The following is a 27,594-nucleotide window of genomic DNA, read 5'->3' as shown; positions in this document are numbered from 1 at the left end:
CACTTTAGATAAGGAAACTGAGGTCCCCAAAGGAGGAACCTTCACCTGGGAAAGCCTAGTTTAGGTGAGATTTCCACTGCATGTCCGGCCTTCTAAATGCAATCTCTGAAAATTTTGCTTCGGAGGGAAATCAACAAACCGCACCTTTTCTGGGAAGCGGGAAGAGGCCTGACGGGGGAGCTCCAGACCCGCGCGCTCCTGACCCGCGCATGCGCAAAACCACTTCCGCGTGCTGCGCGTGCGAGGGAACCTTCTGTGGTCGGCTCCCTGCTGCTGAGTGGCCGCTTCCCCCCGGTGGGTTTTCCGCAGCGCGCCAGAGAGGCGGGGCCTGCGGGACGAGATGGAGTTGCTGCAGGTCCTGAAGCGCGGGCTGCAGCAGGTCAGCGGACACGGCGGCCTCCGCGGCTATCTACGGGTTTTCTTCAGGTAAGCGGCCAGAGCCATGCTCTTGGCCTCTGGGGCTGGACTTGCGCTGGCTGGTTTCTTGGAAAGTGGCCTGGGCTTGGGTCACCTTGGAGAATCCGCAGCTTTTCTCAAGGACAGCCTTTGCCCGCTTCCCCCGGGCCGAAGTCTCTGTCTAGGCGTCTCCCGGAGACAGGACCAAAGCCGGCTCTAGAGACAGAGCCATGACGTGGAGGCGAGAGCATATGGGCTGCACCCCAGCTCTGCTTCCTGGAGAGCAGTGAGCATTGCCAAACACTCACTGCGTGACCTTGGGAAAGTTTTTTTTTTCCTCCTTCGCTGGCCTTCACTTGCCTTCCCTGTACTGTAAGGAGTTGAGCGAGGTGAGCACAGTGAAATACTTGAACTTCCAGATTTCCTGAAGTTTTTTGCTAACTCCATTGCCTCATGGCCTAGGGATAGTAGATAAAAGTAGTCTTGTAATTTGACGACATTGCATCTATCTATTTAGTGTACTTTAGGCACATCAGTTAGGTCAGTTTCTCTTTTCTTGTGCTGTAATGGTACTAGGACAACAAGAGCAGGGATTCTAGAGCTCTTACCTGAAAGCTGATTCTCTGACAATGAGTGGCCGTGAATCTGGGGATGAACGCTAGAAGTATACAACCAGTGACCATACCCAGCACCTCCTCATTTTTCTAGCTGGCACAGCTGCCTATGTTTGTGAAAGTTGGTATTCTCACTTTATGTGTTTGTTATGAACAGTCTTCCTAAAATGTCTGTTTTCTTTTGGACATTCCCAGGGCAAATGATGTGAGGGTTGGCACATTAGTGGGGGAAGACAAATATGGAAACAAATACTACGAAGACAACAAGCAGTTTTTTGGTGAGTTCAGTATTTTTTGGTATAAATAATGGGAATGAGATTGGGATTTGATTTGACTTTGTTTTCTTTAATGTACAAGGAACTTTTACAAAGTACTTGTAAAAGGATGAAGCACTCAATAGAAAAAAGAAAAAGATAATTCACAGGAAAAGAAAACTAAATGACCAACAAAGGCATGAAAGGCATGCTCATCTTCACTTTTTTTTTAAAAAAGAATACATTATTTAAAAAATTTTTTTTTATTTTTATTGAAATATAGTTGATTTACAATGTTGTGTTAGTTTCAGGTGTACAGCAAAGTGATTCACTTTTTCAATTCCTTTTTTTATATTCTCTTCCATTATAGGTTATTACAACATATTGAGTATACATATCTATGCTATACAGTAGGTCCTTTTTGGTTATCTGTTTTATATATAGTAATGTGTATATTGTAATTATAGACTACTGATTTATGCCTATCATCCTCACTTGTAATTACAGAAATGCAGCTCAAAAAACAGCGTTATCTTTTTTCACCTATCAAATTTTGAAGTATTTGCCAATCTGCTAAATTCCAACTGGGGAAATGCCATAAGAATATATAGATTAACATAGTCCTTTTGGAGGACAGTTGGTAAATTTTGTTAAAATTTACATTGCACATATCTTTTGTCCCAACACTTCTAGGAATTCACCTCAAATATTCCTGCAAAACAAAGACACCCATTCCAGCATTGTTTTAGTAGTAAATTCTAAAAGCCACATTAGTTGTGCATCAATTGGATACTGATGAATTGTACATTTTTTAGAATACTTTGTTGTATAGAAATATATCAAAGATATGTGTAACATGAAAAACTCTAGTTGCAGAACAATGTTTGATATCCTCACAGGGAGAAAATATATGCTTTTTTAAAAAAATAAATTTATTTATTTATTTTTGGCTGCTTTGGGTCTTCGTTGCTGCACATGGGCTTTCTCTAGTTGTGGCGAGTGGGGGTTACTCTTCATTGCGGTGCACAGGCTTTTCATTGCGGTGGCTTCTCTTGTGGAGCATGGACTCTAGGCACGCGGGCTTCAGTAATTGTGGCACGTGGACTCAGTAGTTGTGACTCGCGGGCTCTAGAGTGCAGGCTCAGTAGTTGTGGTGCACAGGCTTAGTGGCTCCGCGGCACGTGGGATCTTCCCGGACCAGGGCTGGAAGCTGTGTCCCCTGCATTGGCAGGTGGATTCTTAACTGCTGTGCCACCAGGGAAGTCCCCCACACCATTCTTTTTAATAGCAACACTCTATTCCACTGTATGGAAGAACCATTATTTTATCAAACAGTTTACTATTGGTAGACATTTACATTGCCTTCAACTTTTTATTATTAGAGACAGTGCTGCAGTGAACTTGCTTGTAACTATGTCTGCATTCACTTGTTTAAATATTCTAAAAATAAATTCCTATAAGTGGTATTGCTGAGTCTGAGTATGCACGTTTAAAATTTATATATTTATATATATATATAATGAGATTGTTGAAGCCCAGCTCTGTCATTATGGCCTAACTCTATGAAACCTTTCCCAAGGTTTCCTCCATCTGCCTTCATATTCCCCTGCCTCATAAGATTATAGTTTACTTTTAGTTTCTTATTCTCAAGATGGGTTTCTCTCATAAAAGAAACAAATCCTGGCTGAAATCTTTTCAATCTCTTTAATAGATAAGTTCATGTTTAAATAGTATTAGTCGATATTTTTTGATTATATGTTTACCTAGGAAAACTCTGTAAATGCAGATTACGTTTTGCTTATTGGCTTAAAATTCATTACAGGGATGAATTCTGTATTCCCTCTGTGGGGATGAAGGCAGTGAAGAAGAGATGGAAGGAATTAATGTGTATTATGTACTTACGTGCCCAGTACTGAACTAGTTGCGTGTGTGTGATATTTAATTTTCATAGCAACCTTAAGATGTAGGTATAATCATCCACTTTTTAAAAAAAAATTATTTATTTTATTTATTTATTTTTGGCTGCATTGGGTCTTCGTTGCTGTGTACAGGCTTTCTCTAGTTGCGACGAATGGGGGCTACTCTTCGTTGCAATGCACAGGCTTCTCATTGTGGTGGCTTCTTTTGTTGCGGAGCACAGGCTCTAGGCGCGTGGGCTTCAGTAGTTGTAGCACGTGGGCTCAGTAGTTGTGGCATGCAGGCTGTAGAGCGCAGGCTCAGTAGTTGTGACGCATGAGCCTCAGTGCTCCGCAACATGTGGGATCTTCCCTGACCGGGGCTTGAACCCAGGTCCCACACATTGGCAGGCAGATTCTCAACCACTGCGCCACCAGGGAAGCCCTAATCATACACTTTTAATAGGTAAAGAGACTGAGCCTCATAAAACTTGCTTAACATACACTGATAATAAGTGACAGTCTTGTATAGTGCAGGGAACTCTACTCAGTACTCTGTAATGGCCTATATGGGAAAAGAACCTAAAAAAGAGTGGATATATGTATAAGTGATTCACTTTGTTGTACACCTGAAACTAACACAACATTAAATCAACTATACCACAATAAAAATTAAAAAAAAGAAAAAGTGACAGTCTTCATTAAAATCCAGGTCTTTGCCTAACAGTTTTGTAAATTGTGGTTATGCTCTCAACTATTTCACAGAAATTTTTTAAAGAGTGCAGCATACTGTTTTGATAACATGAGATGTTCTGCTTATCTAACCATCATATATAGTGTTTGCTTATTATGTAATAATCACCAATTTCCGAAAGGATCTCGTGGTTTGTTTAAAAATATTTATATGGAAACATATAATTCAAGTGTGATTGCTGTGACTACATTTCTCCTGCCCCAGTCTTAGGAGGAGCACTTTTTCTCCTGAATACCCAGAACAGCTGGAAACATATTCCCTCCCCTTCCCTCTCTGATACCCCCTTGGAGGGGGAGTTGGGGGAGGAGTAAGGGTTCTCCACCGTGAAAGGGCTGAGCGCTACCCACAGAGTGAGTCTCAGTCCCCATGCAGGGATTTTGCTGAGGCGGCCACTAGGTTGTTGATAAAAGCTTGCCATACACTTCCTGGAGTTTCCCTTCAGTAATACAGCCAGGGCTCTAGTTCTCTAACATTTCTCTTATGTAAGAGCATATAAAAGTCTTTTCTTAATAAAAAAGGTTGTCTTCTTTGATGTCACCCAATTATAATTTTTTTAAAAGGTTGTTTTTAGTTCCTCACATCTCTCTAAACTACATTTTGATCTTTCCATCCAGGCCGTCACCGATGGGTTATATATACTACTGAAATGAATGGCAAAAACACATTCTGGGATGTGGATGGAAGCATGGTGCCCCCTGAATGGTGAGCTTTATCAACATTTTATTTTATTTCACTTGGCAATATTTGTTTCATTACACAAATATTTGTTGTATATCTATTCTTAAGTTATTCTTAAGTTAATTCTTAAGTTAACTTATTCTTAAGTTAATGTTGTTCTGAAAACATCTGTCCCAATTGCGCTGGCTGCATGACTAGTTACCCTAAAACTTAGTACCTTAAAACAACAATAAGTATTTATTTCATAGTTTTTGTGGGTCAGGAATTCAGACAAGCCACATCAGGGATGGCTTATCTCTGCTCCAGGATGTCTGAGGCTTCAAGTGGAAGACTCAAAGGCTGGATAGTAGAATCATCCTGTTACTGAATTATGTCCTATGGACCCTGATTTAGATGGACACAGCGCAAGCTTTACTCAGTGGCCAAAGAATGGAGAAATGGAAACTATGTTCACAGATCAACTTCTCGCCCAGGTGGCAAGAGGGATTTAATTTTATAGAGTAAAGACAAAGGGAGGAGGAGTGAGGCTAGTGATAGGGAGGCATATGCATTAGTCTACTGGGAAGGGCAGGGCTCCCCGCAACCTCAGGGTGTGGGGTGCCACTCCCTTTTGATCCTTTTTTGGTCTTTAATGTCTGGTCATGGCTGCCAGTAGGTGTGTCATATAATATGCTAATGTAGAAAAAATCAATGTATAATCAGACTCTGGGTCTGTTGGAGGTCAGATTCATTGGCTGGTGCCATCTGGTTCCATCTGGGTTTTTGTTTGTAGCTTCCTTTCTTATCTCTGGACCCTTTAACTGAAGGATTCATATTCTCTCCTGCTAGAGGCAGGGGTGAGGTGGAGGGGGGTGGCAGGTTTTGAGCAAGGACACTCCTGCCAGAGGTGGGGGTTGGAGGGTTTGAGCAAAGACCTGGAGCAGCTCTGGCAACGGTCTGAAGGTGTGTTTACTCGGTGTCTGGCAGTTGGTGCTGGCTGTTTAGCTGGGGGCATGGCTGGGGTGTTGGACTGGAACACCCTCCGGTAGCCTGAGCCTGCTCAGGCAAATGCTCTGAGACCAGGCAGAAGCCATGTGGCCTTATCGGACTTAGTCTTGGAAATCATCCAGTATTGAGTCCGCATTCCCTTGGTCAGGGCAATTAGAAAACTCTGCCCATGTTCAGCCAGAGAGGTTACAGACTGTCTCTTGATGGAGGGGTGTCACCAATCATATTATATGTTGGGATATATAATAGTGTGTCTGTCTTTGAGGGAAAACAGTGTGCTGTAGTATCACCTGGCCATAGTGAAGAGAAAGGCTCAAAGAACTCTGGCTCTGATCTTATTTGGCAGTTTGACTTAAAGCATTAATTCCTTAACCTCTCTGGAGCTTGGATTTCTCATCTGTAAATTGAGAGCCCCCAGATTCCTTAGGTCTGTAAAAACTGTGATTTTTAATATGCCTATTTTGAAATGAAATTTTAAATGCTCTTACTTGAATTACCAAATTTTTAATAAACTATTTCAAAGCAAGTAATTATATCTATTTCACAGGTTGTTGATTGATACACATTTAAACTCTAGAGAGCCTTTCTAGTTGGTCTAGAAAATCTCACACAAAAAAGCTAAAAATAAGTATCAGGTTAGCTGTGATATTTTATTTCAGTTGAACTTGATCATCAGAAATAGTTTTGTGTTCTATTGGGTAGAAACTAGGATAGTCTCAGAGTATTCACTTTCATTCTGAAGGCTCAAGTAGAAATCCAGGCATGTAACATAAGTGAGGGAAGTACAGATGTGAGACAGTTGGGGCTATTGGGGACTGTATTGAACTGAAAAGCACATACGCCATCAAAGAGGGCAGCAGCCCTGTTCACTCTCTCCAGTTCCATCAAGTAAGAATTCAGCCAAGGGTTCCTAGATATGATTTTTCAAGAGAAAGTGGAAATCTGTATTTCTTTGTGAGACTTGTTGTTTTTAAATGTTTATTTTAAAGAATTTGTCAGTTTAAATACAGCACTGTCCAATAGCACTTACCATGATGATGGAAATGTTCTATATCTGTGCTGTCCAATAGGGTAGCCACCAACCCCACGTGGCCCAGAGCACTTTGAAATGTGGGTAATGCAACTAAGGAAGTTAATTTATTTTATTTAAATTGAATAGGCTGGGCTTCCCTGGTGGCGCAGTGGTTAAGAATCCACCTGCCAATGCAGGGGACATGGGTTCAAGCCCTGGTCCAGGCAGATACCACATGCTGCGGAGCAGCTAAGCCCGTGCGCCACAGCTACTGAGCCTGCGATCTAGAGCCCCCGAGCCACAACTACTTAGCCTGCGTGCCACAACTACTGAAGCCCGCGCGCCTAGAGCCTGTGCTCTGCAGTAAGAGAAGCCACCGCAATGAGAAGCACGCACACTGCAACACAGAGTAGCCCCTGCTCGCTGCAACTAGAGGAAGACTGCGCGCAGCAACGAAGACCCAACACAGCCAAAAATAAATAATGATTAGTTAATTAAATCTATAAAAAATTAAATTAAAAGGATAAATTGAATAGGCTACTTGATTGGACAGAATAATTTTTTAAAATAGTATGTGAGCTAAGCAAAATATGTTTGTAAGATTTCGCCTACCTCTGGTCAACTACTTGGACTAATTAGAAGCATTTACTCATACTCATATCGGTGATGTAGTTTTTTTTTAAAGGGCGTATGTTTTTTTTTTAAAGATGTTGGGAGTAGGAGTTTATTAATTTATGTATTTTTGCTGTGTTGCGTCTTCATTTCTGTGCAAGGGCTTTCTCTAGTTGTGGCAAGCAGGGGCCACTCTTCATCACGGTGCACAGGCGTCTCACTATTGCGGCCTCTCTTGTTGCAGAGCACAGGCTCCAGATGCGCAGGCTCAGTAGTTGTGGCTCACGGACCTAGTTGCTCCGCGGCATGTAGGATCCTCCCAGACCAGGGCTCGAACCCGTGTCCCCTGCATTAGCAGGCAGATTCTCAACCACTGCACCACCAGGGAAGCCCAGTGATGTAGTTTGAAGACCACAGTATTGGATTCTGTCTTTAATAAAACTCATTGGCTCTTAACATGAGAAAGCAGCACTGATGTTACATTTGAGGCTGGATTTTTGTGCTCTTTTTAATGGGAAATAATAACCTATGGTCTGTTAAAATCTGAGGAGCTGTGATTTTAGGTTTGGAGCTGTCTGCTTTCTCGAAGGGGCATTCTGTATATACGTTGGCACTGTTTGAGACCAAGATCTCAAAGTGGAGTGTTGGCTTTAGGAGGCGAGGTATCCTGCTAGTTTTCATTTGTTTGGTTGTTTTGGGGGAGGAGTTGGTCCTAAGAGTGTGTGGAAGGCCTGTGGGCTGTCATGTTCAGACTGATGGCCATCTCCTTCAAAGCACCCATCTAGATTGGGGGCTGGGGGAGGGAAAATTATGTGGGCTGAAACACATTTTAAATTATTAAATAGTTAAAAATCTGAAATGGTAAAAGTACTATGTAGCCAAGCAAGTCCTTTTATATATAAGATCTGAGATCACATAAAATAAGAAGCTGAAAGCTGTAGAAGGTAACATCACCTGCTGGGGTGATGCCTGAGGGCAGTTGAGGATACAAAGCTGAGTTTCTTTGTGGAGTGGAGCCTCCTAAGGTCTGAGTACCTTTGATGATCCTTGCTTGTAAGGGAAGCTTAAAGGCTTGTGATGAGTCTCTGTAGGGAGAAGTGGTTCGGATAAGCTCAGCTGTTTGTGTCTCAGAGCCCCCTTTGCTGAGTGAGTGTAATACATTGTAGAATTCTAACCTTACTTTGATTTGATCCATGAATACATTTGAAGTTGGGTTGATTTATCTTTTATAGAGAGCCAGGTATTATCTTACATATAGAGTAATGAATTACAAATACAATTTGTCATCTTTATTTATTTACATAATTATCGTGTACCTACCAGGTGCCAAGAACTATTTTGGGCACTGGGGATACAACAGTGAGTAAAACAAAGTCCTTGCTCTCATGAAGGGAAGCAGAAAAACAAATGTGTTATATATTTTAGGCAACAGTAAACGCAGGGAATTCATAAAGGGATAAAGAGCTGTGGCCCTCTCTTGTAGGGGAGGTGGCTGTTTTATATAGGCGTTAGGGAAGGTTTCTTTGAGGGACTGACATTTGAAGAGGGGAGGAATGGGGGTGGGGGATGAAGAGCTCCAGGCAGCAGAAGCCACCAGTGCAAAAGCCCTGTGTGTTTGAGACACATTGCTTGTATTCATAGAACAGCAGTATGGCCAGTTTGGCTGGAATGGAATGAGTGAGGGGAAGATGTCAGGAAATAAGGTAGGAGACATAGCTGGGGCTTTCAATAGCTACATCTACATGTAGATCTTGTAAACCATGGCTTGATCCATTGGCTTTTTTCCTAAAGTTCTCTGGAAGTCACTGGAAGGTTAGGTAGGATGTGATCTGTTTTACAATTTTTTTAAAATTGGGGAAAATCTCAAACTTTTTGAAAAGTTACAAGTATTTGAATCATTTCAGAGTTGTGAAAATGATGTCATATCATGGCTGAATACTTTAGAGTAATTCCTACAGCCAAGGACATTCTTCTACATAACCACAATATAACCATCGAAGTTAGGAAATTAACAGTGATACACCACTGCTGTCTAGTCATCAGACCCTCTTCAAGTTTCATCAGTTGTCCCAGCAGTGTCTTTATAGCAAGGGAATCTGGTCATGCATTTTATGTGGACCTCATTTCTCTCTAGCTTCTTTCACCGTGGTTTGGTTCCTCAGCTTTTCCTTGATTTTTATGATCGTAACACTTTGGAAAATTACAGGCCAGTTGTGTTGTAGCATGTCCCTCGGTATAGATTTGCAGTGTTTCCTCATGACTAGATGGAGGCTATGCATCTTTGGCAGGAATGTCACAGAAGCAATGTCAGATTCTTCTTGTTGCGTTCTATTAAATGGCATCTAGTTTTGATTTGTCTCATTACTGAAAATTTCTATCACTTGATTAGGGTGTGTGTGCCAGATTTCTCCATTCTAAAGTTATTCATTTTCCCTTTACAGTTAATTGGCATTTTGTGGGGAGATACTTTGAGGTTATGCAACTATCCAGTTACTCGTCAAACTTTATTTATATCAATATCAACTGTCATTTTAATCAATGTGTTGTAATCCATTACTATAATTCGTTATTTTATTGCTCAAATTGAACTCAGTTTGACCAGTGGGAACTCTTTCAGTCTGCATTTGGGGTCCTTTTGAAATATTCCCCTCATTCTTGGAGCACTTTCTTGCTTTCTGACAAACGGTATTCCAGGTTCATCTTATATTTTCCCTGCCCCACCCATGAAAACAGCCATTTCTCTGAGGAGCCCTGTGTTTGTTTTATTTTCTTACTTGCTATTTTTCAGTAGAGAATAGTATTTAGAAACTAATATCTGAGTGCAAGGTATGTTCATTTCTGTTGGGACATCTCAGTGGACAAGCTCAGATGGCTGTAATGATTGTGTGTGTACATTTCTATTTCTATATCTCTCTTTTTCACCTTATATATTGAAAACCATAAGTTGACAGCAATGCCACTGAATCCAGTCCAACACTGCAGGTTATGTTCTCGTTTTCTCCTTTTCTGTATATTTATCTGTTTCTCTTTTATTTAATGGAGTTACTTATTTGATGAATTCCACTGTAGGTAACAAAGTTCCCATTGCTGCCTTCCCACCTCCCCACCACTGGCCTCCCTTCTCACCTCACTTTGCCTCCAGCACCCCAAGTCAGCTTGCCACAGCCCTCCCCCCATGTGGCTGCCCTCCTCTCCCCATTCAGGCTCTGTCACCTTACTGGGCTGTTGCCACACACCTCATGGCACCCCCCATGCCAAGCAAAGACAGGTGCCTACCTTGACTGGCCCCACCTAATGGCTCTTGGACTCTGATTTAAATGTTTAAAGCATCTCTGTGATTGCTGTGAATAGAGGAAGGGAGCCTTGTGGAAGTAGGCTGATTACTTAGGGAACTATTTATGTAGTTGTCTGGGCCAGCTCCATCCAGAGATGATGGAAGTTGGATAAGGTGTCAGTAATGTAGGTTGTGAGATTTGGAATTGTATCAGTTGTCCACTACTGTGTAATAGATTTTTTAAATTTAGTTTAAAACAATAAACATTATCTCACCATTTCTGTGGGTAAGGAATTTGAGTACAGCTTAGCTGGGTGCCTCTGGCTTAGAATCTCACACGGCTACAAAGAAGGTATCATCTGGGGCTGCAGTCATCTCGAGGTTTGAATTTGGAAGGATCCACTGCCAAACTCATTCACATGTCTGCAGACAGACCTCAGGAAACTTGCTTCCGAGAACACCCATGTGGGCCTCTCCACAAGGCCACCTCATGACATGACAGCTGGCTTTCCACAATCTGAAAGTAAATGACAGAGAGCACCCTGGATGGAAGCCACAGTCTTTTTAAACCTAATCTCAGAAGCGACATCCCACGCTGCTGCTGTATTCTGTTTGTTAGAAATGAGTCAGTAAGTCTAGCCCATACTCGAGAGGGGATTACACAAGGGTGTGAACACCAGGAGGATGTCGTCATTGGAGGCTATCTTAGAGGCTGCCTACCGCAGAGACATATTTTGAAGTAAGATGGACTCAACAGGATTTGCTGATGGTTTGGATTTTGAGAGAAGAGGGTAACTTCAATGTTTTTGGCCTGAACTATTTGTGGCACATTTACTGAGAAGAGGAAGAGCAGGCAGGATGGGGGAGGCAGAATGGAAGGGGTAATCAAGAGTTCTCTCCGAGATGCCTGGTAGACAACCAAGTGAACGTGGTGGGTAGACAGTTGAAAACACTAGTCCAGAGGTCAGAATAGAGGTTGGTGCTAGAGATGGGACTTGAAATGAGATTTCACCTAGTGTAGTGTGCAGTGTTCGTAAATCATCTGTAAAAGGTTTGAGAGAATCTGATCTTCCGTTAAATGTTACCCTGGAAACCAGATGAGATTGTATCAATCATTGCTGGATAAAACTGATTCCTGACTGGTAAACTGCATCTAGATTGAGAGGATTTATAAATGCCTGATGAGTTAGCTATGTTTGGGCTTCCCTGTCTTGCTGCTCTTAGAACTAGCTTGGCCCTTGTGGCAATGGCAATCCTGAACACATGCCCATAGAGTTGTTGTTAGTAGAGATGTTAGCTTTTGTGGACATGAAGCTTTTAAGTCAGGGCAGCTCCTGCACCTGCCTGATGTGGCTCTCATCTCCCTTGAGCCTGTGCTGTGTCATCTAGGGAGTCAAAGAAAATAGCCCCTGGATGGCTAGGTGGGCTGTCACCTGCATGAACTACTGCAAAGTCTCCCAGTGAGAGGAACACCTGATGCTTCCCAGCTGGCAAGCTGTGGTTCCTGTCCTCTGTCCTTCTGAGTTTTCTGGTGCCCAGTGTGGCCTATGATGGTCTTTGAGTCTGTTCAGTAGCTACATAGTCTCACCTGGGGAAGGCTTTCTCTTCAGAGCCATCAGTGTTTTTGGTAGAACAAGGGAATATCTTTAATGAACTTCTGTGGCTCACATAACGTTCCCTGATCTTGTGGGAACATTAGAAATCTTGTGGGTTTGTCTGTTTTGTCTCAAGGCTTTCATTTTCTTTGAATGTGTCAGCAGTCGGTAAGGCTGTTAGGTCTACCAATAGATAAACAAAAGGTATTCATGGTGGTGCAAATGTCTGGGATGGGCAGGGGAGCTACACAAACCTTGAAAATAAAAAATTTTTTTAAATTATTGCCTAGAACCTAGCACAGCACCCAGCTTACATATAGTTCATTCCATTAAATGAATATTTATTGAGCACCCCACTATGTGTCAGGCATTGATGGGTTTATATATTCATAGTAGTGAACAAAATATATGATCCTCTCTTGGAGTTCATAGTCACTTTAATGAATACTAACTGGTAGACTAATACTATACTATAACTTAGTGTCTGTTATTTTTCTTTGTTATAGTCCCTTCAATTTCTTCATTTATGGGGTCAGCAATGAGATTTTAATTCCTTCTTATTTAACTTGATTGAATAGAATACTCAAAGTATTTCAGTAGATTACAAGTACTATTTTATACCACTTTTTTTTTTTTTTTTTGCGGTACGGACCTCTCACTGTTGTGGCCTCTCCCGTTGCGGAGCACAGGCTCCGGACGCGCAGGCTCAGCGGCCATGGCTCACGGGCCCAGCCGCTCCACAGCATGCGGGATCCTCCCGGACCGGGGCACGAACCCATGTCCCCTGCATCGGCAGGCGGACTCTCAACCACTGCGCCACCAGGGAAGCCCGAAACAAAGTTTTTTGTGTGTGTGGTTTGGAGTATTGGAACTCTGAAATCCTTTGAACCAAGTTAAAAAAAACCATAGCTCGCCTGGATTTTCCTTTACTGTGTATGTACTTTTTTCCCACTTGGTGGCACCTTCTGTTCATTTTAAGTAATATGTCTTTCCTTCCTCCGTGTAGTGCACTAGTCTCTCCTCATATATTAATTTTTCTTATTAAAATTAATGTTTAAATTACTCAAGTAATACATAAGTACTTTTTTAAAAAAATTACAGCATATGTTAAAAAGTTTTTGCTTTTTTTTTACAGAACTTAATTTTGCCCTTGAAGATTTTTCCAGTGCCATGGTGACATTGATAATGGTTTTTCTCTTGTAGGGTTAATTTATTTAGGATACTTAACATCGTTGTGGTCAGCTGTTTTTTAGTTGACAATATGTCCTAGAAGCCTTGTAGAGGAGTAAGGTGGCAGATGAGGAGGATTACTTGGAGGTGACAGAGAAGAATCAAGGATGATTCTTAGGTTTGGGGCTTGAGAGGTTGGGTAGATGGTGGTACCATTCATTCAGATGGGAAGACTGGGAGAAGGGTAGGTTGTGAGGGTGGAGGGTAGGAATCAGAAGCTTCTTTTTTGGGTGTACTAAGTTTGAGATACCTGTCGGAAATCCAAATGAATGGTTGTGTTAAGTAAACAGCAGGATAGATTAATCTGGAGCTCAGGACAGAGGCCAAGCCAGCAAAGAAGAATAGTAGCTACTAGCAAAGTAAGAAGGAAGGCAGGAGAGGTTAGCATTTCAACAAACATGGGAAGTCTAACTATTGATGTTTGCTGAGAAGGTTAAGTAAGATAAGGACAGAGAAGTGTCCACATGGATTTGGCAATATGAACTTCATCAAATCTAAATGGAATCTGTTCTTGAAAAAAATGTGGAGAGATCAGAAAAGTTTCAAAGAATCTGTCAGGGGGCAGGGATAATCCATATACACCCCTAAGAGGCAACCACTGTCAACATTCGGCATATTTCCTTTAGTCCTTTTAAATAAATTTTTGTGTAGTTGTTGTGTTCATAATCAGCCAGTTTTATTTTCTGCTTTTTCTGTAGATAATATAAGCGATCTTCCGTGCTATTAAAACAGTCCTTATAATCATCATTAAAATATGTTTTCTGATTATAAAAATGTACAGTTGTTATAGAAAACTTGGAAAATCCAGAGAAATACAAGGTACAAACAAAAATAAACTCTAATTCCTTGGCCAAGAAATAAGCACTGTTAACATTTGTTCACTGATTCAACAAATACCTGAGTGTCTGCTTTTGAGTAGAGAAGGAATGTTTTTAAAGGTTCACAGTGTGGAGAACAGGTTATAGTTTATTGGTCACACCTTCTTTAGAAGAAGGTTTGTGATTAGAAATAACTATATATGGATATATATGTGTATACATACGTATTTCTTTATTATACACAATATTTTGTTTCTCTTCCCCCTCCCCTCACTTAATATATCACAGATGTTTTCCCCATTTCACTTAATATTCTACTTGTCAGTTTGAGTGTTTTAGTATCGTAGGGGCTTTGTATATAGACAGGATTAATGGCAGTTTGGGTTTAAAATGAATATTCTATTTACTATAGCTGCAAATTTTAAAACACAGTTGTTCTTAAGCTTTGAGGTTCTATTTATAAATAGGATAACAAGATTAGTAAGTTGAATATTTTTGCAGAAAGATAAAGAGCAATCATAGTCTCTTGTTCTTTGGTGAATGTTTGATAAACTTTAATGGAAAGGATTAAATTCTCCTAAAGAGTTATCTCCATTTGCAAGTTTAGTTAATTACATCCCTTTAAACATTTTAGGGCACATTTATAAATGTAATATATTTGATTTTTTAAATATCTTCAAATGCCCAGTGTAGGTAGATTAATGAACCTATCAAGCAAAATGTCCCTAAGCCCTTAAGTGACTCTTGTTTATGCAAGCCAAAAATTTAAGGGTCCTCCTCAACTCTTTCTCTAATAACCAGCCTATCAGCATGTTCTTTCTGCTTTACTTTCTGAATATATCCCATGTCTGATATACCTGTGGCCATTACCCCAGTCCAAACCACAGTAATCTCTTGCCTGGACTTCTACAACTGCCCAACTGGTTTGCTTACATTCTTACAATACACCAGTATTCCCAACGTACTAAGTGATTAGGGTGATTATTTTAAAATGTAACTCACATCACATCAAACCTCTGCTCAGAACTCTCCACTGGCTTTCCATCATGGTGAGAGTTAAAATTCCAACTCCTTACATGGTCTGCAAGGAGTTGGAATGTGATCCTGCCCCTTCCAGGTCTGCGTACACTGCCCTGTTCACTGCCCTGCTAACTTTTGACTTATTAGCCACATTGGTCTGCTGGCTTTTCCTCGAGCGGTGAGCACACTCCCACCTCAGTCACTTTGCACTAGCTATTTCCCCAGGTGTGGCATGGCTCACGCTCAGACTGCCTAGCTAAAAGAGCCCTGTCCTTCTCTCACACTGTGTCCCCTTCCCCTGCTCTCATTTTTTCCTTGGTAGCACTTATCTCTGCCTGGCATTTTATTGCATAGTATTTAACTTATTGTTTCTCCAACTACCATACTTCTTGATGGTAAGAACTTTGTTCACTGTTGTGTTGCTAATGCCTAAACCAGTGTCTAGCACATGGTAGTTGCTCAGTAAATATTTGTTGAATAAAAGGGGACATACTGTTCTACTTGAAACAACTGTTATTTTGCTTTTGGGATACAGTAATTTTATTTGCTTCTGGTAGCTGATCCAAAAATGGTATGTCTTGTCACTTCTTTTGTAGCTTTTGTGTGAATTTGAAGCTCATATTTACCTTTAAATTCCACTCTAACTTCAACCCGTCCTTTTTAATACCTTGTCCCACTGAATTGTATCTTATAGTCTTTTAAAATATTATTTTCCTAAATAAATGGCCATCTCTCAATGCCAGAGAATATTGTCTTCTTCTCCTTGATGTATCTGCTTAATCTATCCTTTTTCAGGTAGTAGGTGTTGTGTAAAATACTCTGAGCTGAATTAAAATGAGTGTTATTCAGTACAATGTGTTGCAAGCTTCTTTTCAAAATAGATCCTTCCTAATATTTATTTTCTGCTCCGGAAAATCAGAATATAAGAGGCTATGTTCTAAGAAACTATAAACTGCATGTTTAAGTAGATATTCCTGTGTTACAGAATGTTACTTTATAACCTTTCTCTTTTAAAATGTGCTAATTATAAGCAGAAGACAAGATTGTTTTGATTTTTAAAATTCAGCTTTTGTTTAACACATTTCACTTACTATTCAGTGCTTCTGATTCTAACATTTTACAAAGATGAGTTGTTGGAAAATTTTATACCTGGAGTGTGGAAATAAACTATGTATTACTTTTGGTGAACAAGGAACTACTCTTGATTCCAATTTCCAGAATAAATCTGTATTGTGTTCACAGGTTAGCAATTTATTTTTGGCCATCCAGTGGGTTGGCCAAAAAGTTCGTTTGGGTTTTTCCATAAGATGTTATATATATAATATATGCTAGAGATAGTCATATAGAAAAATTTGAGGTTTCTAGATTTAAAAAAAACAGTTTGAACCTTTTCTATGTAACTGTAGTGAATGACGTTTGTGCGGTGGAATTGACGTAGGAAAAATTTCCATTAAGGTAGACTGAGAGAAACAGTCTACCTGCTACTAAAACATTTAGTACTTTAAAGAGAGTGATTTTTTTTTTTTTAAGTGATGGCTTAAAGTGGGATGAAATGAGGTTAGAAGTAGAAGAACCTACTTAGAGTCTCAAATAAATGACAGATGAATTGAGCAGGATTTTAAAACCATCTCTAGTTGTTTTGAATTAGAAGGACTTTTCTTTCTAATAGCTTTGTTTTATCTTACAAAGTAGTACATGTTTATTACAGAAAATTCAGAAAATAACAAAGCAAATAAAAGTAACCTATTATCCTACCACACCAAGATAAAATACTGTTAATATTTTGATACATATTCTTTCCATCTCCTTTTTTCCTATGCATATGTATCCCTTGTTTTTGTTTTTCATGTAAGTGGGTTACTTTTTGAAGAGGTAGCCCAGTTTTGAATCCTAGCATCACTATCATGGGCAAGTTATTTAGACTCTCGGCGCTCTAGTTTCCTCATTTATAAAATTGGGATAATAACATCTGTCTCATAGAGGTAAGAATTAAATGAGTTAGTATTTGTAAAGTGTTTAGAACAGTGCCCATGACTTATAAATGCTATTTAGTATCATTAAGTAAATTAACTAAATAACCTGCTTTTTAAGCTTAACATATGTTGAGCATTTTCTCAAGTCATAAAATATTCTCTGTAACATAATATTTAATGAGGCTTTAATATTCTGTCATGTGGATGTGCCCTGAGTTATTTAAGTATTCCCTATATTATTCTTGGTTTTGTTCTTTCCATGTTTTCACTGTTATATATAAAGCTTTGGTCAGCATCCTTGTATGTAAGCCTGTTCCCACACATCCTTATTTCCTTATGGCAGATTCCTACAAGTAAAATTGCTGCATCCAGAAGTGTACGTGTTGTATAAGTGTTTGGTACCTACTGCCAAATTACCTTCAATTTACATTCTCAGGGTAAATACATTCAGCTGTATATGAGTTTGATTTCTCTGTAACTTCACAAATACTGGGTATTATTATTATTTGTTAAAATCTTTGCCAGTTTGGCAAGTAAAAAGTTATATCTTGTTTTCAGTTGTATTTTCTTGATTAAACTTTTTTGTTGTTTGCCATTTTTACTTTTTCTTTTTATGACTTATCTTTTAACATCTTTTATCTATTTTTCTATTGGATGTTTGATTTTTTCTTTCTGATTTGTAATGATAGATGAACTACTTTTCTGTATGTTACAAATATTTCCCTGTTTCTTTTATTTTTTAATCGTGTTTTCAGAGTTTTAGTACATAAACACTTCAATTTTTATGTAGTAAAATTACCATTTTTTTCTTTATGGCTTTGGCCTTTGATATTAAGCTTAGAAATGGTCCTTCATATTCTATAAATATCAATATATCTTATGAATATAAATATTCACACATTTGTATCAGTGCACTATTACTCTATCTGCAAGCTATCCTCATATATGGCTGGGGAAACCTAATAATTTTTTTCAACAAAATTAATTATACTAGCATAATTTGTTGAGAAATGTTTACGTTCCCCAATGATTTGAAATGCCAAACTTACCTTATATATCCTTTAGTCTGGGGGATTTTTTTTCTGTTTTATTATTGTACTTTTGTACCAAAATCTTGGTACAAAATTTTTGTGCCAATTTTTATACCATTCTAATGTTTGTGACTTTAATGTCTGGTAATACTGGCCTTCCTGATTGTTGTGAGTTTTCAGAATGTTCTTAAGATAGACGTGCAACTGATCCTTAGAATTATAATTGTCAAACCCTATTGAGATTTTGATTCAGATTGCATTTAATTAAAAGAATAATTACTGAGCTAACAAAGTTTGAGTTGGCTATCTTGTAATGAACTGTCTTTGGTTTTTATTGCATTAAGTGTATCAGTCTTATCCTGTGGTTAGATGGATCTCAGGATTTTGACAGATATTTAAGTGCTATCGTAATCCCAACCAGTTTTCATCTATTAATTGTAATTAAGGTCCTGATCAAAATGTTCTCTTCAGCCCTTGGGAAACTGTGTTCAAGCCTCAGTGTGTAACATACATGCTGTGGGACCTTGGGAAAGTCATTTCAATTCTGTTTCCACAATTTTAAAATATGAAATACTTAGTATTAAATAAGTGACTGAGTGATATGCATGAGAATGTTTCGTAAACTAAAGTGGGATGGAGTAATAATAGTTTTAGTATAATGAATATTTTTACCTCAAAAAACAATCTGGAGCGGGTTTTTTTTTTTTAGTCTTATTATATTTTTTGAAAAATCTTTAGTATTTCTTGGCTCAGTAATGTTAAGTGAAACCACCTGAAACATGAACATAGGAGCCAGCCTTGATTCCCAAAATTAATACTGTATACTATCCAAGGAAAAGATTCAAAACTGCCTATATTTTTGTTGTTGTTGGTTGTTATTTGTTAATATTTTATTTCTGGAAATTTTCTGAAAGGGAAAATTAAACTTTTATCTTTGTTATTAATATCCATCTTAAAGACTGTTTTCATTTGCAGTGATTTTTTATTTTTTATTCTTAAAATTTTATTTATTTATTTTTGGCTGTGTTAGGTCTTTGTTGCTGCGCGCAGGCTTTCTCTAGTTTTGGTGAGTGGGGGGCTACTCTTCATCGTAGTGTGTGAGCTGCTCATTGTCATGGCTTCTCTTGTTGCAGAGCATGGGCTCTAGGTGCGTGGGCTTCAGTAGTTGTGGCACGCAGGCTCAGTAGTTGTGGCTCGTGGGCTCTAGAGCGCAGGCACAGTAGTTGTGGCGTATGGGCTTAGTTGCTCCACGGCATGTGGGATCTTCCTGGACCAGGGATCCAACCCATGTCCCCTGCATTGGCAGGCGGATTCTTAACCACTGAGCCACCAGGGAAGTCCCTACAGTGATTTTTTAGAATATATTTTATATGGTATATATTTTTATTTCTTAAATTTCCTATTAGGCTGTTTAATTCTTTCTTCACAAATAAATCGCTCCATTTTGTACTTTGAATGGCTAACAACCTCAAACTTAAGTGAAGTAGTATATTTTCAAAGAAGGGGAAAGTGTTCTTTTCCTCTTCCTTTCCATAGTTTTTCCTCATATATAACTGAGAATTAGATCAGCCACTTATGGGATTTATTTCCATTTGAGTTGTGTTGTAATTGTGATTTAATATTTTTGTTATTAAAGATATTTTGAGGGCTTCCCTGGTGGCGCAGTGGTTGAGAATCTGCCTGCTGATGCAGGGGACACGGGTTGGAGCCCTGGTCTGGGAGGATCCCACATGCCGCGGAGCAACTAGGCCTGTGAGCCACAACTACTGAGCCTGCGCGTCTGGAGCTTGTGCTCTGCAACAAGAGAGGCCTCGACAGCGAGAGGCCCGCGCACCGCAATGAAGAGTGGCCCCCGCTTGCCACAACTAGAGAAAGCCCTCGCACAGAAACGAAGACCCAACACAGCAAAAATAAATTAATTAATTAATAAACTCCTACCCCCAACATCTTCTTTAAAAAAAAAAAATTCAAGCCTTCTCTCTAAAAAAAAAGATATTATTTTGAGGACTTCCCTGGTGGTGCAGTGGTTAAGAATCCTCCTGCCAATGCAGGGGACACGGGTTCAAGCCCCGGTCCGGGAAGATCCCACATGCCGCAGAACAAGTAAGCCCATGTGCCACAACTACTGAGCCTGCGTTCTAGAGCCCACGAGCCACAACTACTGAAGCCTGCATGCCGCAGCTACTGAAGCCCATGTGCCTAGAGCCCGTGCTCCTCAACAAGAGAAGCCACTGCAATGAGAAGCCCTCATACTGCAACAAATACCCAACACAGCCAAAAATAAATAAATTAATTTAAAAAAAAAGATATTTTGACACACTTGAATATATTTGAGTACTGAGTTTTTTCCAAAGTGTAATCTATTTTCATTATATTTATCTCTTTAGTATTTATAACTTTTTGCCTTTCCGCCAGTCTCCTTATTTGTAGTCACGCTGACTTTATCATCAAGTTTAAGTAATTTTATATTTTGTCCTGTAAGATAATAACAGTGATATAAAATTGAAGTGGGTCTGATGCCAGCTTAACACAGTTTTCTAGACAATACTCTTAGTCCAATAGCATCTTTAATTAATTGGAAGAAAAATGACCCAGATGAAAACCTGTTTTACAAAAACTCTGGTGTGGAAATCTAAAAGGTATTATTTCTTTAGGCTTTATTTAATAATATAACAGAAGGGTTATATTAGCCTAGCATACTATAAACATTTTCTTATTTTATAGTTTCTTATTCTAACATAATGAGAATAAATTGCTGTTTAGTCATTCCCTAACTCTAGCCACTAGCCTTACTGGATGAATATTTTCAGATTTTATGTGTTGGTGGTAAAAAATTTCTTTTAGTTTCCTTTCTTTCTTTCTTTCTTTCCTTTCTTTCCTTTCTTTCCTTTCTTTCCATTCTTTCTTGCCATGCCATGCAGCTTGCAGGATCTTAGTTCCCCAACCAGGTATTGAACCCAGGCAATGAAAGCACTGAGTCCTAACTACTGGACCACCAGAGAATTTCCCCTCTTTTAGTTTTCTTGAACATTTTCTATTTCTCCATGAGCTCTCAGTTAAGTAACTAAATAGGCTTATAAAAGCTTTGGACTGTGGTTCCTTAAATATTTTAACTTTCAGGAATCTTGATGGCAATTATTTGAATACAAATCTTCTTTAGTTACTTAAGCTGACTCAAATGGCAAAAGTTAAATATTTCTTCTATGCCTGAACTTACACAAAGCCCCTTGATAAATAAGAGCCTTGGTTTTGACAGCTAATCCCGCCTTCGAGTAGCTCGTGGAGCCTGTCTCACCACCACTGTCTCACTAGGTTTCAGAGCTCATGTTAGTAGTTATTTATTGGTCCAGGTTACTTTTCACTAATCCATTTTCCTTTGGAGGATGTAAGAGAGAAACCAGCCCAGTGTGTACAGACTTCTTCATTCTTTATTGTGTTAGCTGATCATGATATAATTATCTTTAGACACAAATATAGCAACAGTAATAATATTTTATCTCTACTCTCATAGGTCTTAGCCAGTTACCTAGCTATATCTATCAATTACTGTTAGCAAATATTCTTTTTTTTTTTTTTTTTTTTTCAGTACGTGGGCTTCTCACTGTTGTGGCCTCTCCCGCTGCGGAGCACAGGCTCCGGACGCACAGGCTCAGCGGCCATGGCTCATGGGCCCAGCCGCTGCGCGGCATGTGGGATCTTCCCAGACCGGGGCACGAACCCGTGTCGCCTGCATTGGCAGGCGGACTCTCAACCGCTACGCCACCAGGGAAGCCCTGTTAGCAAATATTCTTAAACTTACATAGTATCATAAATTTTGCTCATTAGCTTTAGTCATAGTTATTTTACTGAAACTTCCTCCACTTGCCCCTTCCTCTGTAGCTGGGTGATCCTCCACCCCTCCTTTTTTTTTTCTTGGAACTGCAATTCTGTGCCTGTCACCTCATTCCCTTTTCCCATAGGGTCATCTTTGTCTTGTGAGCTCTGAGTCTTGTTATGAATTCTCTCTCCCCTTCCTTTCCTATGTAAATTCAGCTTGGCTTTCTGCTCAGTTCTACTCTTTGTCCCTTGGACTTTGATTCTTTCTTTTCTCTGTTATTAGACAGAAAGTTCTCTATACTCCAAGGAAACGCCTTGCTTTCTTCTTTAGGCCAGATTTCTGGCACCTCCAAGCAAACATCTTTTGATGAACACTTGAAGCTGAAACACTCATGAACTTTGGGCTGTGATTTAATAATTTTATTATAACAAACTGTATGTCCTCCAGTGCTCGGACTTAAGCTTGAATTTAAGATGCGTGCAGAGACCCTCTTCTTCAGCAGGAGCCTCATAGGTTTCAAACTAGAGCTTCATGAACCAGAGCATCCTGAGCATACTGAAACTCCGGAATCAGCCTCTAGCATCTAACAGTAATACTGTACGTCATCAGTTCTAAAATACATTTGTTTTTTTTGTTTTTGTTTCTGTTTTTTGCTGTACGCGGGCCTCTCATTGTTGTGGCCTCTCCCGTTGCGGAGCACAGGCTCTGGACGCGCAGGTTCAGCGGCCATGGCTCACGGGCCCAGCCGCTCCGCAGCATGTGGGATCTTCCCGGATCGGGGCATGAACCCGTGTCCCCTGCGTCGGCAGGCGGACTCTCAACCACTGCGCCACCAGGGAAGCCCTAAAATACATTTTTATGCGTAAAATTAGGATACGTGTTACAATCAATAGTGTCATAGTTTAGTTAGCAGGATTTTTTCTTTCTGAGAGATACATAAAATAATGGTGTATCTTAAAATGGATGATGTCCTAGATTTGATGAAATACAATAATTATAACAGCAATAGCTAACATTTGTTGAGTGCCTACTATGCACAAGAATTTTTCTAGGTGCTTTATGTGTATTGTCTCATTTAATCCTTACACCATTCTTAGTAAGAATGTTCAGATGAAAAAACCCAGGTGTAGAAAAGTTCAGTGATGGAGCTGAGATTTGAGCTCAAGCAACACAGTAGCTCGAGAACTGCTCTCTTAACCCTCCTCCCACTACACTGTGCTGCCTCTTCATAACTGTCTTTTCTTCCCTCTTTAAGGCATCGTTGGCTTCACTCTATGACTGATGATCCTCCAACAACGAAACCACCTACTGCTCGTAAATTCATTTGGACAAACCATAAATTCAACGTGAGTGGCACTCCACAACAATACGTACCTTATTCCACCACTAGAAAGAAGATTCAGGAGTGGGTCCCACCTTCAACACCTTACAAGTAAAGACAAGGAAAAACAATTTACATGTAAAATATGGGGCTTTTCCTGTAATTGTACTTCTGCTGCTTACTGTTAACTTGATTAAAGTTATTGGATTAAGCAATGTCTGTTGTGCTTTTTTGCCCTTAACTTTGTCATTTGTCAGCTGCAAAATAGAAGCTCACAAACGTGGGAAATTGAAGTAGACTTCTGTTGGGGCGGCCGCGTCATTTACATTTCCCTCTTGCCTGCGTGGTTGCGTCTGTGCGTCAGCCCTGCTGCGCTGCCACAGCTGATTGATGGGGGAAGACCTAACGCTGAGCTGAGCCAAACCGATTTTCCCGTGGGAATTTGAAACTTGAATGGAGAGACAGAGGGGCTGAGACATCAGAGTTGGATGACTTTTATGGTAGCACCGCAAGGAGAAGTTTATCAGAGGTGTCCCATTTCCTGAGTTTTGGTTCTTTCATAGTTTATTTGCATCTGCGAACTATCCCAGGATCCATCTATTCTAATATATTTTTATTTCTTTAAGCTAAGTAAGATCACTGACTTATTTTTTTTTTTTTTTTTTTTGCTTGCAAACAAAAGAGCTTTAACTAATGTCCAGATCGGTTCCAAAGAATGGGTTGTAGGCAAAAGACCTTCAGGGAAATAAGGAATCTTTGAACTGGTTATGTTGGGTAGGATGAAAAGGCAGTGCCACCCCCCTCTGTATTCTGGATGGAAAGCTAGCAGCTGCAGTACTCAGCTTATCAAGCTCTTGTCCTTAGTCGCCAGGATCCACGAGGCCCCTGAGGATAAGGTCCTTGGATACTGGTTAGCAGCCACCATAGAACAATTTAGCGGAGATGGAAAAAGAATGCAAGGATTTTGGAGTCAGATGGTTGCTTTCAAGGGCGCTGGATAATTTAAGGGAGAGAGTGAACCTTAATCCCCAAATCTCAACTCAAAGCATTGTGAAACCCAGGGCAGTGTATACGACCTGGCTAACTACTCAGGTTTCTTATGTGAAAATTAAGGGATAGAATGGGGAGCTAACTGTTGGTATAGGGATATCTGGAAGGAATTAGAATGTCTTTTGGCTGCACATTAGTCACTTGGGGGCGTTTTTTAAGCTCTAGTGGCCCAAGATATTAAACCAGCATCTCTGAGGGTGGGATCCAGGCATCGATATTTGTTAAAGCCTCCCCTTCTACCCTCCCCACCCCTCAATAATTCCATTGCAGCCAAGGTTCTGAAACCACTGAGCTAAAGAAAATAACACACCAAACCAGTTCTGAAGAAAAAGAGTTCTGAAACTTAATCATCAGAAATTAAAGTTTTCCCACAGCCTCACTGCTGAGCATCCCTTACTTAGGGTTGAATTCAGGTTGAATTTGGTGCCCTCAGGAGATAACTGTGTTCAGTGTTTCATTTTGGGGAGCTGTCTGCAATTTGCTGATTGGCCATATAGTGCAGCACCACACACTAAAAGCTGGCCTGTGCTAGACTGAGGTTTCGTATGCTCTGTCTACCACTTCACTGACTTTTCTGTCAGGGCCTAAAACATTGCTTTCTAATGCTGTTAGGAATAGATTGGCAAGGGAAACTTGTGAGCACTTAGAAGTTCTGTCCTGGCTGCAGTTCTTTCTGGGTCGGGTATGCTGGAGGTTCACCTATTAGAAAAAAAAAATGGGTGTGGTTCTCATGGGGAGGGAGAAGGTGGACAGAGGTGGTAATTAGGAAATGGTCTGATCTGCAACAATCTCTGGCTATGGTAAAGTTATTGTAGGGCCTCTAGGAATGAAAGCAACAGGCAGCTACCTTAGTTCTTAATCCAATTTTTTTTTTTAAAGCCAACTTTGCAGGTCTAGGTTATAGTCACTTGAATCGAGCTAGATCACAGCTTCTCTCTTAATTCTCACATCTGAGTTAATTCTCAGGGCTAGAACTCTTGACTTAAGGGCTGTGTGATATGAATAGATATGTGTACTTAGAAAAAAGAAATATCCAAAGTTTCAGTGGATACTTGTTCCAAATTAGCACCAACTTTGGGGGGATTGAGAACACCATGGCCCACTGATCAAAATACAGGCTATGGACAGCAGATTGGACCCCATTTCACCATAAGCCCATGGGAACAACTGAACTTCCCTTTCCCCCACCCCTTGTTTTATTTCTTCGGTTCCTAAGTGTAGATGGTTGGACACTCTTTGCAGAATCTCAACATTGGCTCCTTGCCCTGAGGAGAGTAAGTGTTCTTCTGGTAGGGGGCCAAGGGGAAGCCACTGGAGCATTCCTTCCTTACCAAAATAATAAGTGAAAAAGCAGTGTATCTTTGGGGGTAATTACAGAGTTAAATACAACCATCAAAGGGTAGAAAGATACAAATGTGGTCATTCCTGTCATCCCCAAATATACAGTGTTCTTCCATTTGACCAGTGAGAAAGATTGATAGGTCTTGGAGGATGACAGCAGCCTATAAGATAAAACTTAATCTTGAGGTGATCTGAATTGTAGATGCTATTCAATGTTCTCTTTCTTAGAGCAACTTGATACAGTATCTGGCATTTGATATGTTAACTATTGGTCTAACCGCTGCATTTCTACCCATCTTGGTTTGTAGAGTCCATCAGCAGTTGTTTGCTTTTACCTGGCAGGGACAGAAATAGCTTGACATATCTGTCCAATGGATGTCAATTCTAGCCATTTGCTACACGAGGACATTTAATGCCTCACGAAACCATAGGATGTCACATTAGTCCACTATGTTGATGCAGAGCAGGAAATACCAGATACCCAAATGCCTTGGTAAGACACAAATATGCCAAGTGTAGAGTCTGAATCTCATAGAAATAGAGGGACTTGACTCCCTAGTGAATTTCTCAGGGATTCAGTGGTCTAGCACATGTTGAGATAGCCCCTTCAGTGTTAAGGACAAATTGCTATACCTTGCCTGTTCTACAATTAAGAAAGGCACGGTACCCGAGGTGCCCTGGATTTTAGGGACAGCATATAGCATACAGGTGTTCTGCACTTATTTTTTTACCAGGTGACCTAAAAAGTTGGCAGTGCAAAACCAGTCTCTTTAGGTGGCCCAGGCTGTAGTCCAAGAAACTCTGCTCCTCAGCCCTGTCAAAGTGTCTGGAAGATTGGAATACTATACTGAAGTCAGAAACAAGTCTCTCCAGGAGAATCACAATGGAAGCCCGCAGGATTTTGGAACAAGGCCATACCCCCATCAGGAAGATTACCATTTTCCTTTTGCAAAACAGCTCCCATTTGCTACTGGTATGTTGGAGACCCTGAGACATAAGGTGCTGTCTAGTCCACCTACTCATAAAGTTGCCATTTCCAGTAGCACTCCATTAGATGGGACCAGAGCAGGTCATGAAGGCGCTTTAACTTTGTGGAAGCAGATTTCTCCCCACTCTGTGCCGTTAACTACCCTATTCCCACTCTTTGCCCCTACCAGTCTGTCCCTTTGCCCTTGTGGAGAGTTGTTGGCCAATTAATTGAGAATGGAGAAAGTCAAGCCTGGCTTATAGATGTTGTTGAACAGTATGAACTACCAGCTGGAAGTGTACTGTTGTATACCACAGCCCCTGTTCGCGGTTATCTTGAAGGACAGCACAGAGCAAATCTCATCAGGCAGGATTTCAAGCAATGCCTTTTATCATGTACTTCGGCTTGAAGAAAGCATGACCTGAGTCAGGCTCTAAAACAATCACTGGCTATATGGTCAGAGGCTTAAAAAAAACAACCTTGAAAATTGGTGTGAAAGTTTTGGGAAGGGCTTTGCCAATGAACCTTGAGGATGGAACCTAGAATTTAAGAATATTTAGAACAAAGCATCCAAGTACTTCCAGGGATCACCTCCTGAGCACAAATCCTTGTCTTAGTGTCAGCCTCTGGGGGAGCCCAACGTAAAACACGTGTAAGTCCAGCAGCCTCTTGGTGACAAGTTCATTTCATTGGACTTCTTCCATTTTGGAGAGAGCTATGATCTGTTTCCATGGAAATAGGCAGTTATTCTCAGTGTGGATCCTATCATACCTTGGCCAACACTTAACATTCATGGGCTTAGAATGCCTTCTGCTTTGTCATACACAGAAGAGTCCCCCTGGTCAAGAAACGCAGAAAACGTCACAGAAAAGAAGCAATGAACCAATGTCTGTGGGAGCCCCTGCTTGTGTTCCTGACGTGCCCCTATTTCTCAGACATCATCTTTCTTGTTTTC

At 40.3% G+C, this 27,594-nt stretch overlaps 1 protein-coding gene across 1 annotated transcript; it reads left to right on the top strand.

Annotated features, from left to right (window-relative positions):
• The first annotated feature begins 242 nt into the window (after positions 1–242).
• On the top strand, positions 243–23,496 carry NDUFA12 (NADH:ubiquinone oxidoreductase subunit A12). The gene is made up of 4 exons (XM_029204104.1): positions 243–426; positions 1,206–1,288; positions 4,528–4,615; positions 23,216–23,496. The coding sequence occupies exons 1-4, from the start codon at positions 341–343 to the stop codon at positions 23,394–23,396; spliced, it is 438 nt and encodes a 145-aa protein (XP_029059937.1). The 5' UTR covers positions 243–340; the 3' UTR covers positions 23,397–23,496.
• The last annotated feature ends 4,098 nt before the right edge of the window (positions 23,497–27,594 follow it).

Source organism: Monodon monoceros, unplaced genomic scaffold (assembly GCF_005190385.1).
Source record: "Monodon monoceros isolate NGI ecotype Baffin Bay Population unplaced genomic scaffold, NGI_Narwhal_1 Super_Scaffold_6, whole genome shotgun sequence".
Lineage (NCBI taxonomy): Eukaryota > Metazoa > Chordata > Mammalia > Artiodactyla > Monodontidae > Monodon > Monodon monoceros.
Note: the sequence above shows the minus strand (reverse complement) of the source record. Positions and strands in the feature narration are given on the sequence as shown.

Bases quoted from the DNA above. Each gene is read 5' to 3' on its own strand.
- NDUFA12 (XM_029204104.1), top strand. From the start codon at position 341: ATGGAGTTGCTGCAGGTCCTGAAGCGCGGGCTGCAGCAGGTCAGCGGA. The intron at 1,289-4,527 runs GTGAGTTCAGTA...CTTTCCATCCAG, and splicing joins AGACAACAAGCAGTTTTTTG to GCCGTCACCGATGGGTTATA. The intron at 4,616-23,215 runs GTGAGCTTTATC...TCCCTCTTTAAG, and splicing joins AGCATGGTGCCCCCTGAATG to GCATCGTTGGCTTCACTCTA.